The 24747-nt window shown below is 41.0% G+C and overlaps 1 protein-coding gene across 4 annotated transcripts in view; it reads left to right on the forward strand.

Annotated features, from left to right (window-relative positions):
* The window catches only part of ARL15 (ADP ribosylation factor like GTPase 15), a 411563-nt gene extending 387205 nt beyond the window's left edge, over positions 1 to 24358 (forward strand). Inside the window, exons 5-7 of one of the 4 annotated variants that reach the window (XR_007154120.1) lie at positions 12409 to 12606; positions 21442 to 21577; positions 24278 to 24358. Coding sequence is in view for 2 of the 4 variants with exons in the window: in XM_047867797.1 (XP_047723753.1) it covers positions 12409 to 12561 (153 nt within the window). In the remaining 2 variants the exon portion in view is untranslated. Of the gene's footprint in view, positions 1 to 12408; positions 15109 to 15544; positions 18503 to 21441; positions 21578 to 24277 lie in introns of those variants that run through there. The other 3 variants (XR_007154119.1, XM_047867797.1, XM_047867786.1) reach the window with 3 other exon arrangements.
* The last annotated feature ends 389 nt before the right edge of the window (positions 24359 to 24747 follow it).

Genomic DNA, 24747 nt, shown 5'->3' on the forward strand with positions numbered 1-24747 from the left:
CATTAACAGGGCTTTTGTTCTTTGATTTTGCCTTAAAAGATCAATTCAGAACAGAGTTTGTCAACCTCAGCATTACTGACATTTCGGGCTAGTCAGTGGTTTGTGGGGGCAGTGGGGGGAGGGGGCAGCGATGGGGGGGTGGTAGCTGTCCTGCGTATTGTAGGATGATTAGCGGCATCCCTGACCGTTACCCACAAGATGCCTGCAGTAACCACCCCGCTTCCCCGCCCCCCATTGTGACAACCAGAAGTATCTGCACACATTGCCAAATGTCCCCTAAGGGAGTATGGTCACCTTTTGCCTCCACTGAGAACCAGTACCTTGGACTAGTACTGGTTTGACAACGAGGACTCAAGGCCATGCTAACAGTGCTGTGCTAAATCCAGTCAGTGGCTTTTGGAACCTTCATTTCTGGTGTTCTCTTTATGTCTGATTGTAATGTTCTCCAGACTTGTCTTTCACGGGCTTTATTCTGAGTTCAACTAGTCCTGTGTGGGTTTTTTTGGCTAAAATTCCTCAGGACGGATTACCACTCAGCTTTTCTTTCCTCAGACTGCCTGCAAGCCTCTTTCCAAGCTCATATTTCTCAGTTGCCAGGATATTAGGCTCTTGGCCGTATTGACAGTAGGAAAAGAAATTCTCTCCCTGTGACTAAACAACATGGCAGTTCGTTCGAAGGCCGTTTGTTACCTGTTCCCCTTGCTCAGATGTGTTATTGAGGTCCGTTTCTCTGCCTTTCCCCCCTATCTCTCCACGCCTTTCTGTTTTTCCTTTTCCTCCCAGTGTTTCCATGGTGGCTCCTTGCTGGAGCCAGAGGACAAACTGCTGACAGGAACATCCCTTGAATATCTCTGCATCTGGACAGGGCCGTTGGCACCCTCAATTGGCGGCTAAGCAATGTGTGGCTTGCCATATTTGTCTCCTGTTTAAGACCCAAGAATTTGAATCTGCCCCAACGTCTAAATGTTGTCGTTGTTAGGACAGAGTGCTGCCATAGTATCACAAGGCTAGTATTAAACATGTTTGTTTGGGTTCCATATATTAATATTTTGGATTGTTACTCCTAACGTTGCTTTCCCACACCTCATAGCTGCAAGATTGAGATAGGGGATATATAGTTCATTACAGAAGCCAAATAAGCTAGAATATATAAACTATTTTTAAAAGATATTTGGGTTTTTAACAAGCTGTAGCCATTGTTCAAGCTTATTTTTTTCCTAATATTTTGTTAAGTCAAAGAATGGCTTGAGTGGACCAACTGATAGTAGTTTCGTGAACGGCATGAAGGGCACCAGTATGGACTAAGCAGGAAGAAGAATTAGGCCTGTCAGAGTCAAAGCATGCTCTCCTGCTTGTATGATCAGGTCGCAATCAATGAAAAGTGCATTTGCAGCATGGAGCTTTGTATAACAGAAAAAAAAAGGCTAAATGTGAGACCCAGCCAAAAAACAATCTCAAAATATACAATACTGTTTTAAGAAAACTCAAAATATTAAATAGTATAGTGATTGTCGTTCATGTGTCCGCTAACATCAAGTTACCTCAGGTGTTTTAGTAAAGTAACTCTGGGGGATGAAAGTTGCACCCTGGGAGGCAAGTGTGGGATTTGAAAAATACCAGGCTCCGGGTTTTCTTTCTCTCGTGCCATTTTGCAGAATCACAGGCTATGGCGGAAAACAGTGCAGTTCTGTGACACAAAAGCATGTGTTCTCAGCATTGGAAGGTCCTCAGAGCACATCTACCAGTCTTTACCTAAGCACTGAGCAAGGCAGGGGAGGAATGATCTAATCGTGTTGATCCTTTTCAGTTACTGACGCAGACACAACTGTTGGTAATTGATGAAGTTCTTTCCCCAATACCTCCTAACCTCAAAAAGTATGGAATTCATGTCTTTAACCTGCACTTTACAATACCAGCATATCTATCCACCCTCCCACCCAGCCAGCCATTTCAATATGCACAGTTAATGAGTATTAAGTTTAAAAAAATAACCTTAAAAGAATCAATTTCATGGTGAATGCATCCAGTTAAGCAAGCCATTTAAACAACATTTTACTCGTGTGTAGCAGACCATTTTATAAGTTACTGATAGCTTTACAAGCCTGTGTTTCAGACAAGCTAATTGGTTGTCTCTGATGTGTTTGGGGCTTTCACTCATTAACTCTCCTTCCTGTCTAGTACATACTTGAGTGGCTCTCATACGTATATAGGTAGAACTGATTAAACAGCCATATTCTATTGCCAGGACAAAAGTTTTTCATAGACACGTTTCTTCCTACTTATTATGTTTGATTTTTGAAATAAAGGTAAATCATAAGCAAGTATTATCTCAGACACGGAAGGTGCAGAATCAAGTATAACACCCTAAACGTGTTGGTACCGAAAATGAATGCTCTTTTGAAAGAGTGGAATAGAATTGATTACAGAAGGGAAAGAGAGGAGAGCAAAAGAAAATGATATGCTGTTGAAACCTGGCTGCCTCTATAATTAATGACAATGTTATTGATGTTATTGAAAAGTCAGATACCTGCACCTGCATGCAAAGACAAGTGTACTGATGCTTCTCTTTTTGCATATGTCAGTGCTTTCCATTCTCTGAGATAAGAATTAGATGCTTTGTTTGGACACAGATTAAAGGAATAGCTCAAAACATATGTGTCCTTTGGGTCTTGAGATTTCTGGAGTGGGTCTATTTTCCATGAGGGGTTGCTTACTTTTCTGTTTGCAAAACAATCCATTGCAGCTGCCTGTAGGCATATGTGTAATAGAGTTTAAACCAATTAGACCTAGAGTTTTGAAACTGTTCATGGAATCCCACCTCCTGCATGAAACCTCGGCCTGACTAATTGAAAGAGGTGGCAACTTCTCTCCAACGTTCAGTTTCCTTCCTTTCCTCACATTTTAATCTGAGATAAAATACAGTACCTGCTATCTTGCCCTTGCATGATAGTTTCAGCTCTTCACATTTGTTTAAAAATAAATGAGTATCCTCTTTATGTCTGGCATTGTAACTGTGTACATCAGAGAATACAAAATCATTTCTTTTCATTCATTGTCTATGCCTTCAAGGAATTGAGGTCTCTTACACATGAAAAAATTAAAAACTTACCCAAATCTGTGGGTGAATGTTTCTCAAGTGAAACTAGGATAGCCTCATAAATTGAGTGAAAATGGAGTTCACCCCAGACCTGTGAAGATGCTTCATTCCCATTGAGTCCTGATATCCTAACTCATTAATTTATACAATAAGCATTGATAAAGCCTGTTTGAAGGAGAAAGTAATGACTCCATATAGCTGAATTCATAAATAGCCAAAAAGTAGAAACAGCCCAAATGTTCATCAGCTGATATACGTGGATAAATAAAATGTGGTATGTCCATGCAATGGAATATTGTTCAGCCATAAAAAGAAACACTCATGCTCAGTGCCACAACATGGATGAACCTTGAAAACGTTATGCTAAGTGAGAGGAACCAGACACTAAAGGCCATGTTTTGTATGATTCCATTTATTTGAAATGTCCAGAATAGGCAAATCCATAGAGACAGAAAGTAAATTAATGACTGCCAAGGGCTGGGGGAAAGGGCAAAAGGGGAGTGACTGCTAACAGGTAAAGAGTTTCTTTTACAAGTGGTGAAAATGTCTGGAGGTTAGAGAACAGTGGTGATTGCAGATATCTGCGAATATACTAACATCACTAACTTGTACACTTTTAAAAGGGTGAGCTTTACGCTCCACAAATTGAATCTCAATAAATGAAGATTAAGTGTCTGTAGAGCCAAATTAAAAGGTGTTAAAGTGTGTGCTAACGAAATGCAAAATCCAAGCAAGTAGTAAAGGAAATTCTTCAGAATTTTTAGGAAGGGGTGTCTGCTTCTAAGAGTTGACTCCATGAAGTAGGTAATGGTAACTTACATCCAAGAGCAAACAGTCCCCTCTGAAGATCAGGACATTCTTTTTGTTGTGGCAACTATTTTCACAAAGAGCCTAAGTTGGCAATGAGTGATTCCAAAAATTTTGCCCTGGATACCTATAGCTCCAATCACGTTTCAGCCTAAAAACTCTGTTTGGAAAGCAACTCAAGTTCAATGAGATGAAAACCTTGGTACAATGATAACCCATTTCATTTGGGACGGAAAAAGTTGTTTCCTTATTGGGAAAGTGTTTTTAACCCTGGAAAATTTAATCTTAAGAGTATAAGCGATAGGGACACCTGGGTGGGTCTATTGGTTAAGCATCTGACTCTTGATCTCAGCTCAGGTCTTGATCTCAGCATCATGAGTTCAAGCCCTACATTGGACTCTGTGTTGGGCATGAAGCCTACTTAAAAAACAAAACAAAAAAATTTATATGTATTTATAAAAACATATATATATGTATATATGTGTATATATATGATGAAATAACCAAATCTGCAACATTAATACTTTCATTTTAAGTATATATTACATTGAGGATAAATTATTTCAGAATTGGCTTCCTGTGTAGAAAAGCATGAGAATTTAGTTAAGCTTGTAAATAGTATTGGAAAGCACCAGAGCTTGAGAGTCACTGAATTTATAAATTTAATTGAAGAAATGTTTAAAAATTCTTACTGGGGAAAAAAGAAAGACTTCTTAAGTATATGAGGATGTTTTGATTATTAGAAAAAGAAATTGAATATATTAAATTTATAAATGGAGTTTTGAAATGTTTAAGAGTGGTCAATTAAACTAAGTTTATGAAAGGACCTAAACAGTATTCAACTTCCCGAGTGTACTGTTAAAACTTACCAGATATATAGATGGAATGGTAAGATTTTTAAATTGAATATAATAGCTTCAGGAAAAACTAGGTTTTAAATTGAATATAATAGCTTCAGGAAAAACTAGCTTCAGAAAAAAAAAAAAGGTTTCAAGAAAAACAATACTGTGGTATTGGTTAAGATCAGACTGCTGTTTTCTGGCCCCTAGTTCCTTTTTAAAGGAACTTTCTAAAACTGCAGGGTAACAATACTAGTATTGCTCTGCACGAAGAGCCATCCTTACGGACACCAAAAACTTTCGACTGACAGGTGGACCCTGTGCCCTGGCTAGTTCTGCTGCTGTTAGGAGATCTCCACCCAAAAGAGACCCAGGCTGAACACAGAGGGGTAAAAATATGACTTTATGACCCTTCTCTAGTCTAATCCCTTGTGCTAGACTACAGTCCAAAGCATCTGAAATTATAAGTGGAGCCCGGCCAGGTTGGGAAAGCCAACTTCTCTGGCCCCCTAAAGTATGAGCCAAAATGGGGAAGAGGTGGCCATCCCAAGGCCTGGAAAGCCAGCCACGCAGGCCTCTCCCAGGCATTCCTTGTACCCCTGCTGGACAAACTGGGAAGCTGCTTTCGCCAGGGATTGTCTTTTTTTTTTTTTTTTTTTTTTAAAGGGCCAAATAGTAAATATTCTAGACTTTGTGGAATATACTATCTCTGTAGCAGTTACTCAACTTTTTGCCATTGTGGCGTGAAAGCAGCCATAGATAAGTGAGTAAGCATGGCCATGTTCCAATAAAACTTTATTTGCCTGGGTGCTGGGAGGACAGCCAACAGTGGCTACTGTAACTAAGGTCCCTTCTACTTTTAAAGTTTCTTCGACATTAAGGCTTCCCCTTAAGGTGATAGGGAGACATCAGCTGGGTCTAAAAATATGAATGTTTATACGCTGATTCTTTCTTCTTGTGGATGGAGGCACTGTGGGTTGGAAGCAGAAGTTGGAGCAAAGGCCTGCATACAGGAATCACTCAGGAGCCTCGGGAGGGCCAAGTAGAATCACTGGAATAGAGGAAATACTCTACAGGGATACTGGCTGTCTTTCATTGGCCCCCAAAGACAGGAAGCATCCATAATCCATACCTCATTTCTGCCTCTCAACAGTGGTTGTCTGATAAGCTTTTTGGATAGGACAATAAAACAAACCTTCTAGGCATATCAAAAAGAGAAAATAGATATAACTTGTTCCATAATTGTAGGTTAGCAGATTAAGCAAAAAATAGGAACGCTTTTCAGATTTTAACTCCTACCACCAAAGCAATGGGATCATTTTATTCAACTCTCCTGGGACATGCTAACTTCTCCCGTGCAATGGAAGGCTGGGTTTCTATATAATTATTGTCACAAAATATAACATGTTCTACACATCAGAGATTACTGATTGGGCAAGAAGACTTCTCGTAAGGGCAGGGCTCAGTCACAGGTCATGACCTGCAGGCATTTGTCTGGTTTTTAATTATTCCAAGGTCAAGTAGGCTGCACTTTGATTAAGAAAGAAGCGATCTTCCTGGAACTACACTTTATGTTGCACCTAGTGTTCTTGAAATCTATCATCCATGATAGATTTGCACTTCCAAAGTAATGCTGTGGTATTGGTTAAGATCAGAGTGCTGTTTTCTGGCCCCTATTAGTGCTCAGTAAAAAGGAAACAGTATCTGTTCTGTGTTGTAATATCTTAGGGACTATGGCAAATTGGTTTTACCTGTATTATTTATTTCTGCCTTTCTAATACCTTTCTAAGGATTTCAAAATCCCGCAAGTAGTACAATGAAAAGGGGAACAGCTGGCACTGCTCTCTCTAGACTAACCTTTCTTTGAACACGCTGCCAAGAATGCACTCTGAAGAATCTTAATGATGCCCTGCCACTTTATCTCCAGACTCCATCCTGGAGCCACGGCGTGGGCAAAGTTCTCTCTGACTTTGGTGGAGGTTACCAAGTTAAGCCTACTCTGTGAGCTTCTGCAATTAAGGCTGCAAAATGAAGACCCCTTTGCAAACTCACACACAAGATGCACATACTTGTGTGTGCTGGAAAGTGCTTGACAACTGACTCCCTGGAAGGAAAAACATCCTAGTTTGTGGCGCTTGCGGATTTCCATGGTGTAAATAGTTCAAACCCTGGCCAGTTTCATGACTCGTACGATTCGACATCCTCGTACCTCGAGGTGGAAAGAGAAGGCGCACGGTCAGCATTTCAATACAAATGTTTCCACCAGTGTGACATGTTACTACAGTAGGTGCTTCTGCTCTGGTGATGAAAGTGAGGACTCGGGTAAAGACGATGCAAGTTCTGCTCCCTTTTTGACCATCATGGACAGTCTCCTACCAAATTTCACAGTTCATTCAGGCTCTCTTACCATCCTGTTCATCGGAACCCTGGAGTAAATGTATCATCCAGACCATACTTTTACCAAAGAGGTGAAAAACCAAAATGAACCTGTCCCCAAAAAACATTCATATTATTCGTATAGTTATTTGAAAAAATACAAGCTATGTGATGGACATGTTGTGCACTTACAAAGACAAGAAAGCTATAGTGGCTCTTCTTGGTCAAGATAGTTACAGAGTCGCATTCTCTTGCATTGTGCCCGTGCTTGCCTGTCAGATCCCTCTGCCTAGCAGATCCACACTGCAACTCTTCTTGCTGGCCCGCTGAAGTTTGCTTGTGATCCTCACCCAGTGTCCCTACTGTCTTGTCTTACCTGCTGACTGATCAGTTTGAAAGGAGCTGAAGGGGTGCCTAGGTGGCTCAGTTGGTTAAGTGTCCAACTTCGGCTCAGGTCACGATCTCACCGATCTTGGGTTCGAGCCCCGCATCAGGCTCTGTGCAGATAGCTCAGAGCCTGGATCCTGCTTTGGATTCTGTGTCTCCCTCTCTCTGCCCTTCCCCTGCTCACGCTCGCTCTCTGTCTCTGTCTGTCTCTCTCTTTCTCTTTCAAAAATAAATAAATATTAAAAAAAAAAACAAAAGGAGCTGAAGATGTCAGCCTGGACTCCTTCATGAGACTGATTCCTTTTCTAGAGGTGAAGAAAGAATGTGCCTTTATTTCTAAAGTGTGTTTGAACATTCTTCTACTGAGATACTTCTTTTTCAAATTGACTTACGTGACCTAAGACTTATCCTAATGCTCCTGTCTCTCTTTATGGGAATCAGTTGCTTGTCTTCCAGCTGAGGTATAATCAGGATGCTATGAATGAGTGAAAAAGCATATTTGGTTAACTGTACAGTATTAAGCAGTCTTTTGTGGGCACTGAAAAGCCAGGGGCAGAGGGGCTGGTAATCTCACGAATACCAATGATGAGGACAGCCCCCTCTTCAGGCTGCTATTTCTGTTTTCGGTTTGACAGTATTCTGCTCTAATCATTGGAACCCCACACATTGGCCAGTGGGATGCTGGCACAGGTGGCTCGTGAAATCACGCTCATGCTGCCTACACACACGCACCAGTCTCGTTCAGAAGTGGTGGTTCAATGGGAAAGGTGGGAAGCCAACCTTGGGGATGCACATTTTCAAAGCTCCTTACATTGATCTTCCCCCTACTGCAACCCACCACAGCCACCCTCAAGTCAAAAGGGGTCCGTTATTATCTGCTAGTTTTTCCCAGGAGGAATATATGTGTTGTGTGTAGGTGGGGATCTAGAGAAGTGCAGGCAGAACAGATGTCCAGCTTCTATAGAAGATATCTTCTACCTCTAGCCTCAGACAGGGCAAGAGACACCTGCGTTAACAGGAACAGGACCACCTCAGGTGGAGTCCTGGACATAGGAGGGGGTGGGGCATGTTTAGTTATAGCGATGACTGATTGGTGCTAATCGCATTGAGGTCACTAGAACTAGGGGTGATGTTTTCGAGGATGCACAACATAGTCCCACGCAGTAAAGAATCGTCACATGCCCTAACCCCTTTTTTAATGTCTTACAACATAATCGTGTGGGTCAAAGCACTGTTTATAAATATCTGAGCTTAGAACTTAACTCTGTCACATAAAAACCCTAAGTCATCCCTTTTGGACTGTTCTCTCCCCTGATCCCCAGAGAGTTTAAAGGAAAATGAGGCCAACTCTGGGCACACACTACTTACATGCTTTAACAACAAAAATAGGAAAAACAAGCAGTTTATTATTATAAATAAAATGAGTCTTGCAGACTTTTCAAAGGAAAGACCTATCATTGCAGTTCAGAAACTGTTTACATGACGTCTAGAAATTTAGTCACAACAAGTTTGCAAGAATTAAAATAAAATTGTTGCTTGTGAAATCAGGGCAAGAAAGGAAAATCAATGAGTATCGTCAGAGAACCCCATTGGAGGTCCTGCAATTAGGAAAGGATTATTATTTCTCTACTCAAAGAAACATAAAGGACATCTCCTACCCAATGAGGCAGTCTCCTGTACTGTGTAATTGTCTCAGGTCTCACAGCTGCTGCAAACGTGAACAGCCATGTGATGGTGCTGAGTTGTCTCTTACATTAGGACTTTACAATAAATGCGGTGTGTGAATCACAGAATGCAGTAACACACATCACCCCGCAGTGGCATGAGTGAAGAAGGGCTGGGATGACATAGCTAAAAGAGGTTGGCTACTTACGGTGGCTTTGTTTTCCTATCTCTAGGGTGGACACATGGCCGCTAACAAATGCCCACTCCCTGTGGCTGACCCGAAAATAGCCAACTGACTGCAGGTTGCCAGGCAGCAGTTTCCCATGTCATTGCCCCAAGTGCCATCGCTAGAAGCCAATGTGAAAGTCTCCTCTTCTTGCAATTTCCAGTGAACAATAATATCCAAGCAGCTGATTAAGTATTCAGAATACGGGATTTATGTGGGTCCAACTAAACACCTCTCTTTAAACATCAGCGTAGGGAAGGACAAAAAAAGCCATGGTGGACAAGTCAAATGTGCCTGTAACTTGTGTCTTAATAATACAGAGGACGGGAAAAGTTCGAGTTAGAGCCTGAGGTCTCCATCTTCCCCCTCCCTTCTATTATCTGCTTTGTTTTTAGAAACATGAAACTCAGGGTAATGAAAAGCTATGTTCCGGCAGCAAACAGTCACTCACTGTCCTTGAATCTCACTGAAATGCCAGACTTGTTTTAAAATTGATATTATAAGTGTAGGGTGGTGTGGAATCATTTGGATACCAGTCGGGGGAATATGGCAGGGTCAGATACCCACTTAGGTTACAGATCTGAAAATCTCGGGTTACACAGCCATATTTGTCAGCTTAACACCATCAGGCTCCTTTATCTGGTGACCACCCTGTAATCGAACCTTCCATTTCCTTCTCATGTTTCATATTCAGCAGGAACAACTTCTGAAGCGTAACTACCTTCAGACATCTTTATTATCTTCCAAGTGTGCCTACGCAATCGTCTATATTCTCAGTTGCCTGGAAACCAACCTAATGTCTACCTAAATCCTTATTGGTGTTTTTGTTTTTGTTTTTGTTTTGTCTGGTCTATATTGCAAAATATCACAACTTGTATTCGGTGATTACTTAAATCTAGCATTGTTTTCAAATTAGCTGTTACTATGCCACCAGGATCAGTTCTGTGAATTTTTAAATGAACCATTTGAAGGAAGTATTCTTTGTAACATATATTTACTGTGTTAGTCTTTTTCTTTATTTAAATATTGTTGAGTTTCCTGCCACCAGTCCCTTTCTCCATTATTAGCAATACTTAAAGTGCTGCCCCTTTAGATTTGAGGTTATGAAATGTGACAAGCAGAAAACTTCTTCACGTACCAGATCTTGGATGTTACGTGTTGTCTGCCCCTCTTGATGGGAGGCGTTATTGATCAAACACTGAATTGCATTGTAAGCGTTCGGTAGTGCAATCTGAAGCCCCACTTTGTGGGAGAAGCAGGCAGACTGACATCTCTGATTGTAAACTCTTCAGAGCAGCCGGCTCCTCCTTCAAGCCTTAGACGTAAACATGCTCCCCACCTGTCCCCCCTGCCAGCTCTTCTCTCCCCCTGCTGGTGGATGGCCTCCCGTGGTGGGGGTAGAGCTGGTCTAGTGCTGGTTGTTGCACAAGCAATTTCAGATTCTCTTGGAAGTAAGTTGTTTTCAGTGCTGTAAAGAAAAGAAAGTGAAAGAATGGACCTTACATTCTCTGTAAGGGAGAAGCCTCTTAACACGATTTGTAAAATACCTTGGGCAAAAGCTGTTCTGAAGTCATATACCCATTTTCTGCTCTGAGATGAGATATTCATTACTTTTCAGAATCAAAATTAATGAGAGTCCTTCCATTGTCACAGGCTTTTTTTTTTAGTAGTAATATTTATTATTAATTTGCAGACTATTTAAAGAAGGACTGTGGGGACACACTTGAACTGTAGAATGTTAGCACAATTGTGCTTCCTAAGTTAGCATAAAAATGTAGTATTTCTTACGGGTATCTTCCTGCTCACATGAAAAAAAAATGTACATATATTTTAATACCACTTTGGGTGATGTACGTCTGCTATAGTCTGATACTTACAATGACAAAGGCAAAATGAAACCACATTTGGGAATAGCATATGGTTGAGGCACTTTCTTTTTCTAGGTCGAGTATTGATTACGGTAAGACCTTAGAATTTTCCGCTGCACGTGGGATTTAATGAAATTTGTTGACCAAGAATGTCTTTGAACATTGGTTGTTCTGATGTTGCCACTCACTGTATTCTATGTTATATAAACATCACTGGGCTATAAATAGGGTGTCCTGTTCTTGTGTGATGTAGTGTGGGGAGGGGAGGGGAGCCTTATGAACTTTGTACTTTATCATACCCTTTAAGAGATCATCAATTCTTCTGGAAGACATAGCAATTTGATATTCCTTCACAGTCAGAAATTAGTAGTCCTGGATGCTATTAGTATCCTAGCCAGTCTACTTTAAGAATGACTTATGACTGGATATTAATCAAACAGGTTTTTAAGATAGCCAATTCTCTGCCCATATACCAGTTATAAGGTCTTGATTTTTACCTCCCTGAAAATTCAGGACTAGGAGAAGAAAAAGCTGGGAGACTTTATGTATGTAGGTATACGGGTACAAGTTTGTGCGCGCTCTCTCTCTCTCTCTCTTTCTATCCTCTTGCCTAAAAAATGCTTTCCCAGGTCTCAAAAATAGATACTAGAAATTTAAGGGAGGGAGAGAAAAGATTACTTAAATTATAATTTTGTTGTGTATGTGTTCGATAAAATAATTGAGTCTTCAGTAATCGATATGGTATATACTAAATTCTCACCAGTTTTAGTAAGTTAGCAAGAGGATGGCAGTGAAAGTTGCTCTGCCTGACTTATTTCGATTGAATTGATTCTTTTGGTGTGTGCAGCGTATTTTGCCCTGTGCGATGGTACATGTAATTCATCAGACCTCCCATGCTGGTCAATGTGTGGGTGAGACGGTGGCTTGCAAGCAGGTCAGTCACCCCTAAAGAAAACAGTCCTGGGTCACAACATATAACCCACATTATAACAACAGTTGCGGATGGAGTTCTAGAGAGTCCTAAACATCACCGTTCATATAAGTTCTCCTTGAAATCCCTCCCATGATTCATCACTATCAAAATTTTGGAATAAGAAAGGTTCTGATATAACTAATAACATATTTATGTTTTCCCCCCTTAAGGTCAAAAAATATTTTGAACTTGAACCACTTGCACGTGGAAAACGCTGGATTCTGCAGCCCTGCTCTCTGGATGACATGGATGCACTGAAAGACAGCTTCTCTCAGCTGATAAATTTGTTAGAAGAAAAAGACCATGAAGCTGTAAGAATGTGAAATCTGGCAAAGAACACGGGTTCCCAAAGGCCTTGAACCTATCGTGTTAGTTTCTCATTTTAGTTTTATTTTGGTATCAAGACTTTAATGGCTTCAGTATCTATTTTCCTCTAGTTATCTCAGACTCCCATCTCTCTATTAAAGTGAATATTCTATAAATCAGGTGAATTATCATCGGCATTAACGTCAAGTACACACTACTGAGAGAGAATTTATTCTCTGTTTACCACTAATTATCTTCACTGCATGTCTCTTCCTTCTGTTATTCTAAGCAGTTCTTCTATACTCTGTGCTAAAATGGATGGAATTTGTGGCTCACAGAGATCAAATCCCTTATGAAGGACTCAGGGAGACTCCGAACTTTGACTTGTTTTCCCTGGGTTTGGGGGTAGAGTGTTATGTGACTGGGGCTCCTCATAATAATATGTCTGTTGTTTCGGGTTTTTATTTTATCTTACCATGTTTTATTTTTTAGTGTTTTGTATACAGGCCTTATAGATTATGAGAGAAAAATGAGCACCAAAAATTTCAATTTATCATCTTATCAGAGAGGAATATCCTGCCAGGGTAAAATTAACTTGGAAGAACTTAAAGACAAGATGCATCATTTCCGTGATTACATCTGAAGTCTCACTCCCCTTTTAAGAGGAAGACTTTTAGTTTTTGAGAAGAGAGGGAATTTAGGCACAACGCACGTGTCATTGATTACTTTTTCATCAAGTCCTCAAATATTTTTCTAATGGAAAGACTCCCCTGCGTAAAGTCAGGCTACAACATAATATAGGTATCTTTTTTCTAAAAAATCTTAAGTGTCTGATTGAAAGAAAGAAAATAATTTTTAAAATGACAGATGCAATTTTTAAAAACAGCCGAGTGAAGTATACAGTGGCTAGGGTTTAAGCTGGCGCGGATTTGACAAAGATAACAGAGACAGAATCCCTATATTCATCCATTAAGTGCTAATGGAGTTTAACGGAGTCGCTTATTGTCTCCAACTAGTAATGAAAGGTCTATCAGTATTCCTATTATAAACCTCTATTTTCAGGGGTTTCAGTGTGCCCTTAAAAATGTGCTGGGGCTGCAGCAAATCATTTTAGGGCCTAGATTCAGTCTTTGGAACTCATTTTATTTTTTTCATTTAATTTAAATGATAAGATTGTAGCGATAAAGGTGCAGTTTTACTGAGGTTTGCACCTTTGACCTTTTCTAAATCAAGAATAATCTATGGACATTGAAGTTTATGGATGTAATACTCTTTGGCACATTTTGTAGATTTTTGACCACTTAAAATGCAAAATGGCCAAATGATACAAATGTGCTCCTTTCACCTGAGCAATAAAAACACGTTTGTAATTTTTAGGTAGCATAGACCGGTTCTCAAATACCACAGACCCACAGTGTATTACAGGGTGATGTCATACCTTGTAATTCTCCAGAAGATAGACATCGCTCAACTATAGCTTTTGTGGTTTAATCTCGTAGGTGGACTTTAATGAAATCATTCCCTTTGAAACATCGAACACTTCTTTAAGCTTTTTTTTTTCTTCCCATGGAACAGATCCAAAAAGATTCATATTCAGTCTTGTCTCCAGCATCCTTGAATATTTTTACACTGTGTAATGCGTGAGCAGCACAAAACTTTTATTCCGATGACCAGTGACACAATTCCTGCGTTCGTTCTGTTCTGTCGTGCTCACGTTCTGTGACAAATAAATGATGATTAGGCATTGCTTTCTCTGCAAGTTCATTAAATGTAGAATGTTGTCTTTTTAAGATACTGTGGCTGAGTGCTCCTAAGCCATCTGTTAAATGACTTCCCGTTGTCTGTGTGTGTGTGTGTTCATGTGTGCGCCAGTGATGGGCTTCTTCTCAGACCCACGACTGTCTGCAGTGTCTCAGCCGTCAGAATGAAAACATTATCAATCAGTACCCAACAACAGCTGTTTTTGACAAGTTTCTGTCTGACGCCTAATGCTTTACAACTGTCAATAAGGCTCCTTCTTTGTCTGGCAGTTCGGCGCTCGCTGTGTTGCTGCTTCCGTGCGGCATCCTGTCCTTGTAACCCTAGAATTGGCCGTGTTTTTGGAAATCCACTTGGGGGGGGAGGGGGTTTGGACGGGCGAGTGTGGGTGGGTGGCGGGTGTGCGTGTACATCTATTCCTACTTTCCTGTAAAGTGCCACAGGTGTGTTAGTTTGCATATTCCAATATTATATAGGAAAAACAGTCTGTTATGTATTTCCTCACTTAGCTTCTTGTTATATTTATGGAAGTCACCCGTTTTTGTACCTTCTGAGCTAAAGCAGTTGCCTTTTTGTAATGGCAATTAATTTATACGACAAAACTTTGTATCTACTGTAGTTTATAGTCTCGGTTGCTAATTAACTGCCACATCGCCCTGTCTTTCTATTTTCAAAGATCTGTATCTATCCTTAGAGGTTAACAGATTCATGTGGACAATTGCCAGACAAGAAGACCTTGTATTGTCCGTGATTTATATATGATTTCCACTATTCTTCAAATGAAAATAAACGCTGAGTAGAATTGATGTTTTCAGACTGACTCCTTTCAAGCTTTTAGCATTTGGGAGTCGCAGATTTCTGTTTACATTTGTGTTGCCTGTTTAAGTCTTCAAAATAAGTTCTGCTGCTCTTGGGTCAAAACAAATGATTAATTCACATTTCCTTTGAAGCCATTGTGAAAACTTTAAAAGACGGAAAAAAAAAAAAAAGCAAGTGTCTTTTCCAGTTGGTTTGTCTTCTGCGATTTACTTTCATGGGAGCTGTTCCTTCAGAATGAGTGAGCAGGGTGGAGATGTTAATGCAAAGTGTCATCTTTCAGTCAAAGCATCAGTTTATAATATTTGCTGTAAAAGCAACGTTCTGAGAGGGACTGGGACGATGAACTATTTCCTTCAGTGGTGATTGCTGCCCTGAGGAAATAAATATTTTTAAGCGACTTGAGGAAATGCTGTGTATTTACAGGTCCATCCTTAAGAACGGGAGTGCTCTGTAAAAGAAAAAGAGTGAGAAAGAAAAATAAAAAAGATAGATGGATGGAAGAAGAGAGAGAAAGAAAAAGAAAAAAAAAGTACATGATAGAAGAGGAAAAATTCAAACCCCAGCTCATGCTGCATTATCCCAACACATCCTTTGACTACCCACAACCCTTCACTTCTCAGCTGGGATTCAACCTGGCATTCCTAGTTCCGTTTGCAAGGTAGGCGATTAGTGGTTATCAAGTTCCGAAGCATCTCAGACCTATCCAAGCAAATGTGGACAGAACTATAAAATTTTGAAGCAAATGGGTTTTCTTAATGTCCAGATGGGATATTCAGACTCGAGTGGAAATCTCATAGATTCATGCCTGGCTTCATCCTCTTTATAATTTTAGAGTGCATTTTCATTAACCTTCTGACCTACTGGTGCAAACAGAAAGGAAAAAGTATGTGGAGGGGGACGGGGAAGTGGGAGTTGCCCTTTGGGAGCCCTCATTTTCATTGAGTTTGGGAGGGAGGATCTGTCTTTGTTATGCAGAAACTTCAGGAGAATATAGATTCCCTGCCTCTCTTTTCCCCTACCCTAGGTTCTGGAGATCTGAAGTCCGTGCTGTGAAATGCATTATCACATCATGTTGGGAATTCCTGGCTCCCAAGGGTTCACAACTTTTGGCCCCCTCTGAGTCAGCATGATTAAATGATTTGCATCTCGGGGCTAAATGTTTTCCAACTCAGATGCACCGAGTGACTGATGAGCCGGCACCCTACGCCACCCCACCCCCTTGCTCTGATTTAGGAACATGAAAAGGAGCCCGTGTAATTCCCAGAAGCCTCAGATGAGATACCCGTTTCTCCTCCCCTTTCCCATTCTCTTTAAATTAAAACCTGAATGAGAAACCTACGGTTTCATCCAAGCTGGAAATTCTGACTTCTCATCCTGGGGGGGGGGTCATCTGTTTGTGACAAACTCTTCATAAAGTGACTTTCTGTGAAACCAAAGAAGTTAAAAGTCACTAAGAAGAATCTCTCCAGCATATGCCTTGACTAGCATCCTTCTTTAATTACAACAAGGTGAAGTAAAAAGTCCGTGATTTTTCTTTCCGATTTTCTGTATATCCCCATGTTGCCTTCCATCTCTGCTTTCTTGGCATGCTCTGCTCGCCAGATGCTGGTTTGGAAAAGCCACCTATGCTGTTCTTGGGCTTCTTGCCCCCACCCTTTCATGTTCCCCTCAGATCAGATGGGAGTTGCCATGGGACACTATGAATAATACTTTTTATAAGGAAATACTTCAACCTTTGTGGTTTAAAGCAGCCTCGCTTACCATAAATAGTGTTGTGAGGTCACTGGTGCCCTGTTCGGAGAATAAGGAAAGGGACTCCTCAGTTTTGTGCCTTGCTAGGTTCAGCCTGGCTTGTGGCGCATTGCGACTCCGGACACCTCACTGCTCTAGCAGACGTTTCTACGGACCAACCTGGGAACGGCCATCAAATAGCACTTAAAGGATCTTCCGGCAAACTACAAAGAATGATTCATTCTTTTTTCCCCTTTTCTTATTCGACAATCTCTCCCTCTAATTCTGATGCCCTCAAAATATTCCACACACATGTTTCAGCCCGGTTCGTTCTAGGGGCAACCCTCCAACCGTGGAGGTCCTTTGGCAGTGTTGTCCCCAGAGAGGAAAGCCTGGCTCGAGTGCATGAGAACAGCGCGCACACTGGCAGTGAAAATAAGCCTTTTAATAAGCATCGCGGTCCCCAGTGTCCCTTATTTCCCTATTTCCTCGTGGGGTATTCCTCGTGGGAGGTGGGCAAGTTGGTCGTTTCAAACAAGCCTCAGATTCCTTACATCCCAGGCAACCCTTCCTTGTAGGTGTGAAATTCGGCCTAAAATGCCACAACCTCCTCTGACAAGTGATTCATTGAGACAAAGGCTGGAGCTCCAGCATCAAACAGATGTCAGACAAAACACCAAATGCCTATAAATGATTGCTCTGCAGGCAGTGGAATGGCTGGAAGGCCTGGCCTGATGATGCACTCCATGTCTGGACAAGCTTGCAGAAGACACAGCGGTGGGGAGGGGGCAGGGGAGCTGTGTGTAAATGGAGTCTGTGAAGAAGGCTGTTTCTGGAGACAGAAGTGAAACTACTACGAGTCTCACCTAAGAGGCTCATGTAGACAAGAATGATTTCTGGCTGGTTTGTGCATAATAGATGTAAAGGTCAATTAGAAAAATGCATGTCAAGGGCACCCTGCAGGCCAGACCGGTATGATACGATGTTAAATCATTAGACATATAAATATCAGAGTAAATTAAAAATGAGAAGATTTGGTTGGAACGGAAACTGCTCAGCGAAAGGCAGAGACAGGAATGCAAACAGTGAGTCTGGCTGTCATTCTCTATAATCTGGAGCAAGTCAGTCTCGGCTCTGGCCTTCTCCACTTGTTTTACAACTTTCTAGACACTGGGTGGATCAACCCAACGCTTTTATTAAGCAGCTTCAACAGGATTCTTTCAGACGACAGCTTGTCAAGAGTCAACTTAACCACTGTCCCTTTAACAGGTTTTATGTCACAGTTGGAACTTTTGGTTTCAATAAATTTAAGGGATTCGATGAAACTCCCTGGTATGTTTTTGTTGAACACCTACTCTGTACCAGGCATCATATTAGATTCTTGGGATACAGCAGTAAATAGGACAGACTTGGTCCCTGCCTTTGTAGGGCTTTAATTCCTAGAACATTGGTTAAGCTGGGTTATTTCTACGACCCTAGAGAATTTTTGTATTTGGGGGGGCTTTGGTAATGTTAACATTGCAATGTGAATCTCTAGATTTTTAAATGTCTTTTCTTGGTCCTAATTCTTGGTTTTCAGCCCTCCTAATTTAAAATGGTCTTTGAATGTGATTTAGTCTCTTTTGAGACCATTAATAAAACTAGAAATCTAAAACACAACAGAAAAGTCTTTGCCTCTTTTTAGCATCTGTCTCAGTAGAATTCTGTAGAAATAGCCCCTTTTATTCGGGGTGGGGGGGTTGTGGGTTGTTTGTTTGTTTGTTTGTTTTTCGCTTTTACTGCGGCAACAACAAAGCATGTGTCTAGCACACAAAAGTGCTTCCAAAGTGCAAAACCAAACTCTGTCACCGTACTGTTCTTTTCATCTCCTCTACATCCAAAGGGCTTTTCCTTCTTCTCTGGAAATAGCCTGGTCTCATCATTCTGTCTGTTGATCTGACAAATGATCTGTATTTGAAATGTTGAATTTTAAATCTCTAAGGGCAAACTTCTAATGCTCCGGGAGTCTCTTGTGGTTTTTTTCCCCCACCAAATAGTGAAAGCTGCTGCGTAAAAAAGCATGCCACAATTCACATGCCCAGACAGAGGCAGTAACCTGTGAGCTATATAACCCCCTGGCTTTTTTAACTAGTCAGCTGTGAGTTTCAACTGGATTTCAGGAGGCTGCTTTATTTTCCCCTCACTGAAAATTGGGAACCCGGAGAGACCCCTTTAAGCCCGTTATTTATTCCAGGACAGGACTTGGGCATAGTAGATCTTTTAGCAAGAGTTAATACATTTTAGATTTTAGAACAGTCCTGCAAAATTCATAGCAACACCATTCTCATTTCCTGAACACTTAAAGCCTCTACTGTTCCCTCCTCACCAGCCCTGAGCCCCACCATAGATTTGCCTTCAGAGAACTGCAACACATCCCCCTACAGCTTAGTGGCCTGGGTTCCAGGTAGGATCACAAAATAAACTGAAACAAACCCTATTCCTTCCATTCTGTTTGTTAATTTCAAATCATCCCAAATTTTTAGGTGAACTAGCAGGATCCAATCAAGTCACGTAATACCAGAGATTAACTGTGTGGTTTAATTTATACTTTGCAGTTCTTCCCCTAATGAAATCGTGGATCTGGACAATGATCATCAGCATCTACTAACATCCCAAAGAAGGAAACAACCAGGCATTATATGCTTCCTGACTAAAGTATACAATCACCTACGAGGTGGTCTTGCCAAAAAAAAAAAAAAAAAAAAAAATTGAACCTGAGTCTGATCAAGCCTCTAGATCTAAGTACTAATTTGCAGAAAACACAGGAACAGAGATGTATGTTAAACAACATGCAGAGTTGCAGTAATTAAAATCCAGATTGTTGTGGGTCACCTGGGTGGCTCAGTCGCTTAAGTGTCTGACTTCAGCTCAGGTCATGATCTCACTGCTCGTGGGGTTCAGGCCCACATTGGGCTCTGTGCTGACAGCTCGGAGCTTGGAGCCTGCTTCGGATTCTGTCTCTGTCTCTGCCCCTCCCCTGTTCGCTCGCTCACTCTCAAATATAAAATGTAAAAAAAAAATTTTTTAATCCAGATTATTGGAATCTTGACTGGATAAATGAGTTGGTTTCTTAAATGGCAGGAAGGAAAGAAGAAATAGGACAAGGAAGCCTATAGATTAACAACCTCTTAAGAGCCCTACAGAGCATCTGCCTGGTTCAGTCGGTACAGCAGGTGACTCTTCATATCAGGGTTGTGAATTCAAGCCCCACTATGGGTATGGAGCCTACTTTAAAAAAAAAAAAGTCTTAAGAGCTCTGTCAAACCATTGCAGAGTGTGGACCTTATCTGGAGTCTGATTCAAACTACCAAAATGAAAAGAGTGAAATTTGGGATAAGTGGAGGCATTTAAGCACTTACTGAATATTTTATGAATTAAGTAATCCTTGATTACTAGGATACTTTAATCCTTGGTGTGATAATGGAATTGTGGTTGTATATTTTGTATGAAAGGAGCCCTTATCCATTGGTGACACAAAGGTGTTTATGGGTGAAATATTAGGCTGCTTGAGACTTATTTCAAAATAATTAGGTAGAGAACAGAAGAACTTGTATAGATGAAACAAGACTGGCTGTGTGTGACAACTGTCGAAGCCAGTGATGATGACATTCACAATAACTTGTTGTCTGCCTCTGAATGTATAACTGCATTTTCTCCAAGAAAAAGTTTCTGAAAGAGAGAAAGAAGGAAAAGAGAAAGTGAAGCGGGGGGGGGGGGGGGGAGCCACAGAATAGGAGACACCTGTAATATAAAACCAAGTCTGTTGCCAGAGTAGATTCAGAGCTGCTCAAATCGGTAAAAAGAAAAAAGCAATCAACTTAATGGAAGGCACTTCACAAAGGAAGATATCCAACTGGCCAATAACTTTATTAATAGGTTGATATAAATAGATGCCAGGGGCGCCTGGGTGGCTCAGTCGGTTAAACATCTGACTCTTGATTTGAGCTCAGGACGTGATCTCACAGTGATGAGATGGAGTCCCGAGTCTGGCTCCAAGCTGAGGGTGGAGCCTGCTTGGGAGTCTCTCTCTCTCTCTCTCTCTCTCTCTCTCTCTCTCTCTCTCTGCCCCTTCTGCTAGCACTCTCTGTCAAAATAAATAGATAAAAAATTTTTTTAAAAAAATAGGCGCTACCACCAGGTAGCACTACATACTCACCAGAATAGCTAAAATGAAAGGCCATACCAAGAAGAAGTAAGAGAAGAGTAAGTATCAGTCTGGCATATTCCTCACCCCTGAAAATTTCTGTCCTAACTCCAAGCGGGAAGTTTGTAGCACAATGAGTGATTCCACAGTTTGGGAGCAACCAGAACTGGTTTAGAGTTTGACTGCACTCTTTGCTAGTCACATGACACTGGACAGATCATTTAGTTGTGTTTCGGTTTCTTGTCTGCAGTGGAGACAATATACCCACTTCAAAGGGTTATCAAGGTTAGAAAAAAATCATGCATGTAAGGTGCATCTGACGCTTGGCACACAGGAAACCTGCAACTAAGAGTGACAACTGTGATTCCAGTAATGTTGAAAGCAACTCTCCTTCTGCATTTCTCAGGTAGGAAACTCTGCAAGAGCTCAGGCAGGTCGAAAGGTACAAGTGGTGAGATTTTATAACCAGTGAAGTTACAGAATGGCTACAACAGCAACTGGGAAGCCTGTCCTCACCTGGTCATGGAGCCCTTCTAGACCAGGTAATCTCTGTGTTTACAGAGACCTCCATAGTCTCTGTCTTTTGTCATTCGACTGGTCATTCATTTATATATTCACTCAACAAACATTAAATGTAGATTATGTGCAAGGCATTGAGCTACATGTACAGAGAAAGTTAAAAATATAACCTGATAAATCACTCAAGACTACATACTTGTTATTTAATTTTATGTTTATTTCTAAAGAAGTCGCTCATTCTTTCTAGTACTTTCTGTGTCATCATTAGCTTAAAAATCACACAAAGGCAGTGCTGTGTCTTCTGTTGCCTTTTTAAATCTTTACAGCACTTAATATAGGATATTTCATGAATATTGCTGACTGGCTAACAACTTCAAGTAGGAGACATGGGTTTCAAGCCTAACACATTTTTTTCGTAAGGCTGGGAGTGCATAAAGATGAGCTTTGTCACGAATGATTGTAAAAGTGATACACGTTCATTGTGGAAAATGCAAAGATTATTTAAAGGAGAAAATAGAAAATAATCCCCAAAAGAATCACATTAATTGTGATGTCTGTCCTTTTCCTCTCTTTTCATATGTAATGTTACAAAACTGGGGTCATACTATGCATACTGGTTTAGGAAATGCTTTTGTTATTACTAATATATTAGGAGCATTTTTCCATGTCATTGGATATCTTCCTAAAACATTTTTAATGGCTTCCCAGCACTTATCTAACTCATTCCCTGTTGTTTATTTGGATTTCTGTTTTAAATGTCTCCGTAGGGGTGCCTGGGTGGCTCAGTTGGTTAAGCATCCAACTCTTGATATCTGCTCGGATCTTGCATGATCTCACAGTTCATGTGATCAAGCTCCATGTCAGGCTCCTTGCTGACAGCATGGAGCCCACTTGTGTTTCTCTCTCTGCCTCTCTGTCTCTCAAATAATAAAAATAAACTTGCAGAAAATAAATGTCTTCATAGAAGAATATTTATGCACATTTCTTGATGATTTCCATAGAATGAATACATACAATTACAGGTTTTGAAGTGGAATTACAGGGTCAAAAGGCATACGCGCTTTTTAAGGTTTTTAAAACATGTTCAACAATTGCCCTCCCAAGCCGTACCAATTTGCAACTCCCACCAGTGACCAGAGGCCCATTCCTATGAGCCCAGAACCTTGTGGACCTGGGCAATTGAATGACTTTATCCTGATTTAATATTAGAAAATAAAATCTTGGGGCGCCTGGGTGGCTCAGTCGGTTAAGTTGCCGACTTCGGCTCAGGTCATGATCTCGCGGTCCGTGAGTTCGAGCCCCGCGTTGGGCTCTGTGCTGACAGCTCAGAGCCTGGAGCCTGTTTCAGATTCTGTGTCTCCCTCTCTCTGACCCTCCCCCATTCATGCTCTGTCTCTCTCTGTCTCAAAAATAAAATAAAACGTTAAAAAAATGTTTTTTAAAAGAAAAAATAAATAAAATCTTATTTTAACTTGCCTTTGTGGTAACTTGATCTTAGCTAGACTTTAAACAAAGAGAACAGCTTTGGTCACTTTCTGGAGAAGTAACCATGTTTAATTCTGTATGCTGAATTGCTTAACTCAAACACTTCCCGTTTGCTCCCTACGTGATGTTGAACACAGGGTAGATACACAACATCCATTGCACAGTTGACCCTTGAACAACACAGAGGTTAGTGGTACCAACCCCTTCACAGTCGAAACTTCGAAACTTCGTGTTTAACTTTTGAGTCCCCCAAAAACGTAACTATCAATAGCCTAGTGTTGGCCGGAAACCTTACCCATAACATAAGCTTTTGTATGTTACATGTATTGTATTTTGTATGTTATATGTATTACAAACTATCCTTACAATAGAGAAAGCTCGAGAATTTTGTATATGTAATATAAACTGTATTCTTAAAGTAAGCTAGAGAAAAAAAATGTTATTAAAATCATAAGGGGTGCCTGGGTGGCTCAGCCAGTTAAGTACCTGACTTTTGATTTTGGCTCAGGTCATGCCTCGCGGTTAATGATCTAGAGCCCTGCATCTGATAGCGTGGAGCCTGCTTGAGATTCTTTCTCTTCCTCTCTCTCTGCCCCTCCCTCACTCACTCAAACTATAAAGAAGATAAATACATTTACAGTATTGTACAGTATCATACATGTAAAATCCATGTATCAGTGGACCGTCACAGTTCAAGTTCATGCGGTCCAAGGGTCAACCGTATATGTTTTTGTGGAGAGGAAGGATTTATAAATAAACACCATGCACTTGTGATGAGTCCACTGTATAGACAGTAATTATGGAAGGAGGGGAGGAAGAAAAGACATAGTTGAGGCACAAAGGAGGCAAGGATTATATGTGCTACTCTCTTGCCCAGAAAGAATGAAAATACAAATGGAAAGGTAAGTTGAGGTCAGATTGGGGAAAGCCTTGAATGCCAAGATAAAGCACTTGGATGAAACATAGTGGTCAGTGGGGAGCCAATGAATATTTTTAAGAAGAGTAGTATAATCAAAACAGTTATTTACGAAAAGTAACCTGGGACGGGGCTGGGTGGGAAGAGGGGAGGTGTAGGGTGGTGGCAGGTAACATGATAGGAGAATAAATGTGATAAGTTGAAAGAAAATAGGAAAACATTTGTTATTGGAAACAACAATTAAGGCCAACTGAGGGGCTAAGGTCAAAATGAGAAGTTTAAAACCAGCCCCCTTATCTTTATTACCTGCCTGTCACTCCAGAGCCCCATGGTCCAGAACAATGAAGACCGGATTGGACTGCCTCCAAAGGTGGGCAGGGTGAATCCCCATGATCCAGGTGGGTGAGTGGAGGTCCTGCAGGGTGCTGCTCCTCTCCCTTCCTGCTGCCCCTAGAAGAATTCCAAAGGTCTGAGAACCACCCAGAAAGTGCTTCGTTGAACATACTCAAGTAATTGAGTGAATAGCCCCACCAACAAATAAGGTAGGCAAGAATCCATTCCTTTAAATTTTTTTTAATGTTCATTTATTTTTAAAAGAGAGAGACAGAGTGCACAAGCAGGGGAGGGGCAGAGAGAGAGGGAGACACAGAATCTGAAGCAGGCTTCAGGCTCCAGGCTCTGAGCTGTCAGCACAGAGCCCGACGCGGGGCTTGAACCCACAAACTGTGAGATCATGACCTGAACCAAAGTCAGAGGCTAAACCTACTGAGCCACCCAGGTGCCCCTATAAAA

The sequence above is a fragment of the Prionailurus viverrinus genome, chromosome A1 (genome assembly GCF_022837055.1).
Source record: "Prionailurus viverrinus isolate Anna chromosome A1, UM_Priviv_1.0, whole genome shotgun sequence".
Taxonomy (NCBI): domain Eukaryota; kingdom Metazoa; phylum Chordata; class Mammalia; order Carnivora; family Felidae; genus Prionailurus; species Prionailurus viverrinus.